Source organism: Opisthorchis viverrini (genome assembly GCF_000715545.1).
Source record: "Opisthorchis viverrini unplaced genomic scaffold opera_v5_65, whole genome shotgun sequence".
Lineage (NCBI taxonomy): Eukaryota > Metazoa > Platyhelminthes > Trematoda > Opisthorchiida > Opisthorchiidae > Opisthorchis > Opisthorchis viverrini.
The window spans coordinates 433,620-437,426 of record NW_008751721.1 but is presented as its reverse complement, the minus strand read 5'-3'; the positions used below and the strand labels follow the sequence as shown (position 1 = coordinate 437,426).

At 45.9% G+C, this 3,807-nt stretch overlaps 1 protein-coding gene across 1 annotated transcript in view; it reads right to left on the bottom strand.

The window, feature by feature from the left end:
- Positions 1 to 3,445: 3,445 nt before the first annotated feature.
- Positions 3,446 to 3,807, bottom strand: part of T265_13421 (hypothetical protein) — a gene marked incomplete at both ends in the record, with an annotated part of 3,440 nt that continues 3,078 nt past the window's right edge. The window contains 2 exons of the mRNA XM_009168806.1: positions 3,446 to 3,512; positions 3,572 to 3,780. Coding sequence (XP_009167070.1) covers positions 3,446 to 3,512; positions 3,572 to 3,780 — 276 coding nt within the window. The remainder of the gene's footprint in view (positions 3,513 to 3,571; positions 3,781 to 3,807) is intronic.

Below are 3,807 nucleotides of genomic sequence, written 5' to 3'. Positions count from 1 at the left end.
CCCTTCAATATTTATATTCAACCGTTTCCACGGGGTTGGGCTACTACCCCATCGACGTTCGCCACCAACGACTCACATATTTTGTTTAACAAATGCACACCCACTCCTGTTTCGTTTATGTCGCAGACACTCGCCTCGCGACCATCCGAAATTATTGGAACCTCATCACGGGGAAAACAATGCGAGCGCATCCTCACACACAACGCAAACTTATATATATGTGTGGAACGACGACAGTTGGATGCCGACGCTCGTCAATTCACACAGCGCCTTGACCAGAGTCCATCCAAACCGCGCTAATCCCCATGCGGAAAAAGTCCAGACTCGATATCGTTTGGATAAAACGACAATAATAATAATATTATTAATAATAATAAGTTTTATTCCCAACTTGTGGGTAGCACACCCACAACACGCTCGCCCATGGCCCTTATTCAACGTAATCCACTACAACTTATCTTCCGAATAACTCGCAAAATCCTTTTCCTTTCTGTGTGTTATTCAGTTGTACTAATCTTCGATAGCCACCATACATAACTGTTTATTATTAGTGTCATTCACCTGACATTACTTCGAGCAAAAAATAATGGCACAAAAAAAGCAGCCAGGTTGTTGAGACTCGCAAAATTTGTTTCAAAAATCTTTGATGACATTTGTAGGCAAACAATTCAACGCGGCCTCCTTTTTGCCCGAATGGAAGCAGTCCACGTATTTGCTACCACAGGTTAGTACAGCTGACAGCTGTAATCCGAGTTTGATTTCAGGGCTTCAAACAGGCCTTCGCGGGGTGTTGCCTGCTTAATGATTTTGAACATCCGATAAATACTCATCGTTTCCAGGAGTGTTGACCCCCTGTATATCACTAAAGCGCGCAGCCGGAATGGAATATTCTCCCAAAAGCATTGGATGGGGCACCTGCGCGTCGGATCAAGTGGACTTTTTGCAGCGTCGCTGGTTAAAAACGTTCAACAGAGAACTTGGACCCAACATGTCCTTGTACCCACCGGATACCACGCAGGACAACTACGATCCCTCCTGAAATTTGGTCATCGCTGACGAAAGACTATTCGTCATTCAGGTGATAACTAACGCTCCACTGGGGCATGATGATCACTGCCGATCTTTGACTTCATCCACTGTTGGGGAAGAAATCTCGAGCCTCAAGCATGGATTCTAAGCGTCTGCCTTGCAGATTTTTCAAGAATGAGCATCTTACTTGAACAAGTCAGACTGGGTACAGCTCCGGTGGAAGACTTGTATGGGGAAGTTGTTCAGAAGTTAACGAAGCTGATGCGATGTTCGTCCCAAAAAACAGCATATATTTACATGAGCCGCTTATTCTGGAAAGGAGGTCTCAACTCTTTATCAAAAAGTTGACTGCCGGAGATAGAAGTTGAGCTGGCATTTCGTGAAATTCTTAAACTCTGTAAATCAAACAATTGCCAATGGGACAATGATCCAGCTACATGCTGGACCTGGGGCGAAAAGACAGAAACGTGCTGTTCAAATACATGAGGTAGCGCCGCCGAAAATAGCCATTTTCGGCGGCGCTAACTACTCACACCGTCTAATCGACTTGGTCTTCACGGTGGAGGACATTCGTCAACCCTTGCGCAAGATCAGCCCATTCGGCACGTTGGTCGATCCAAAGATTCAGAAGAACACGTCGTTTACACTGGAAATCATCCTTACATTGTGTTTCGTCGGTCGCGTGACGAACTCCAAATTCCCCCTGCTTGGAAGGAAGCGACAAACTACAAAGCTGTTGATCGACCATCGCCTGGCTGCGATGGCCTCACTGGCCTGCAGTGCGAGCTCATGGAACGCATTCTGAATCAAGCTATCCCAGAGCACCTTACTTCCAAAAACTTGATGTCCCTAGCTAAACACGGATTTCTCCCAAATTGTTCTTGCGTGACAAACATGCTCGTGCGCAAGGACCTAGGCCAATGACGAAAAACTCATATCGGATGCCAAATTTTTCAAATTTATAGAGACATTTTATCGAGTTCCACACGTCCCACTGCTCCACAAGCTCAAACTTTACGGGATTCAAGGGAAAATCCTTCACTGGATCAAGACGTTCCCATCAGGGAAATCATGCCATGGTAAACTGAACTCGATCTACTCTTCTCCGGCGCTGGCCCCCATCAGAGTTCTCCACTACTGTTTCTGATATACGTCAACGACCTTTCAGATATTCCTGCAAGTCCATGTCTACTTTTCGCGACGACTTGAAAATCCCGGAGTTCAAATGCCAGTGCCCTCTAAGTGGATGTAGACGCTGCAACACAGTGGTATTTGAACTGGCACCTTTCTCTGAATGACGAAACGTGTGTCCATCTGTCATTCGGAGGAGACTCATCGAACGCCTTTACAATGCATGGCGAGAAGGAGCCGAAAGACATCATGAGGATAGATGCCGGAAAGGATTTAGCTGTCTAGCTGTCTTCAAACATGTCCTTCACACTGCCCCGTGGGGCACAGGCCGAATGGGCTTTCGCCGTTCTACGGATTATTCGGTGAACCTTCTCCCGCATTGCTCGCATGGACTTCCAAATACTCTATGGGGTTCTTTCCCGTGGGGGTATCGTCGGCTCCGAAGAGATCTATTTCTTAACTATGCCCTGTCTGAAGAAAGCCTAGACAATAGGTTTTCTCCACTTGACCCAGAAAACACTCGGCGGCGACATTGTAAGAAAATATTCAATCTCTGGACAAATATTTTTTCATTTCGGGTGGTAGCTGCGTGGAACTACCTTCCTCCGAAGGTTTTCCATGCCCCTTTTAGAACCCAATTCAACTCACTACAAGACATTTATGCGAATCCTCGCGGTGTCAAGCCTACTACCCCTCGCTGAGAACTTAAAGGATAGTGCTTTACCCTTTTTCACTTGTGGCTTCCAGATGAACGACAGCCGCTGAGCAACAAGAATAAAACCGACCCGGAAAACTTGGACAAAAGCCTCGATCATGTGTAATAATGCGTGATTCCGTGAACAAACGAGACGTCTTCTTCCAGTCGCATGGGCAACTGGTCGTTGTTGAATCACGATTCCATACGGACGAACCAGAGCTCCCCAGGCCGACGTTCTGGCCAATCGCGTGACGCACAGGCCCCTCGGCGGTAATTAACCTGGACTACGAGCGGTAAATCGGTTTTCGTGCAGGATTCCGCCTAACACATGCCTTCACCTTATGACAAGTGCTGGAACTGAACCATTCCCTTCAATGCCCCAAACTTGTCGTTTTTCCGACCTCAAAACAGTTTTCTACTGCAACAGTCTATAGGAGTGTCTGTCGGTGGAAGTTGTTTCTTCTAAATTATTGTATAGTACAAAGTTGCCTCCTTTCAGGGATGCTTACATCTCCGTCTCCTGAGTTCATGTGAGAATTAAGTTTCGTACGTATATCGGAATAATCAGATGAACTAGAAATCCGGAATTCAGGCCAGCGCAACAAGTAGCACGCATGTATTCGAATCGGCGTATATATGTACAGCATATGGATTACTAAAACAAGAGAATAATGAGTAGAGCAATGAACAGAGTATCAGTCATTTTCATCACACCCGCACACCCTGAATGAGCATGTGGATGGTGGTCTTAACCACAATCTTTCAGATCTTCTCGGAATGAAAACTTCAGGTTCTTCACATGTATTGCGTTCTTCGGATACAACGTTTTGTTCAGATACCATAAGATCACCTACAAAGAATTCATTAGTATTTGAAGCAGTAGGAGTGCCGTTAACAGACTGACCTCTGGTTTTGAACTCAACCTGGTCAATGTGTCTCCAGTGACAAGA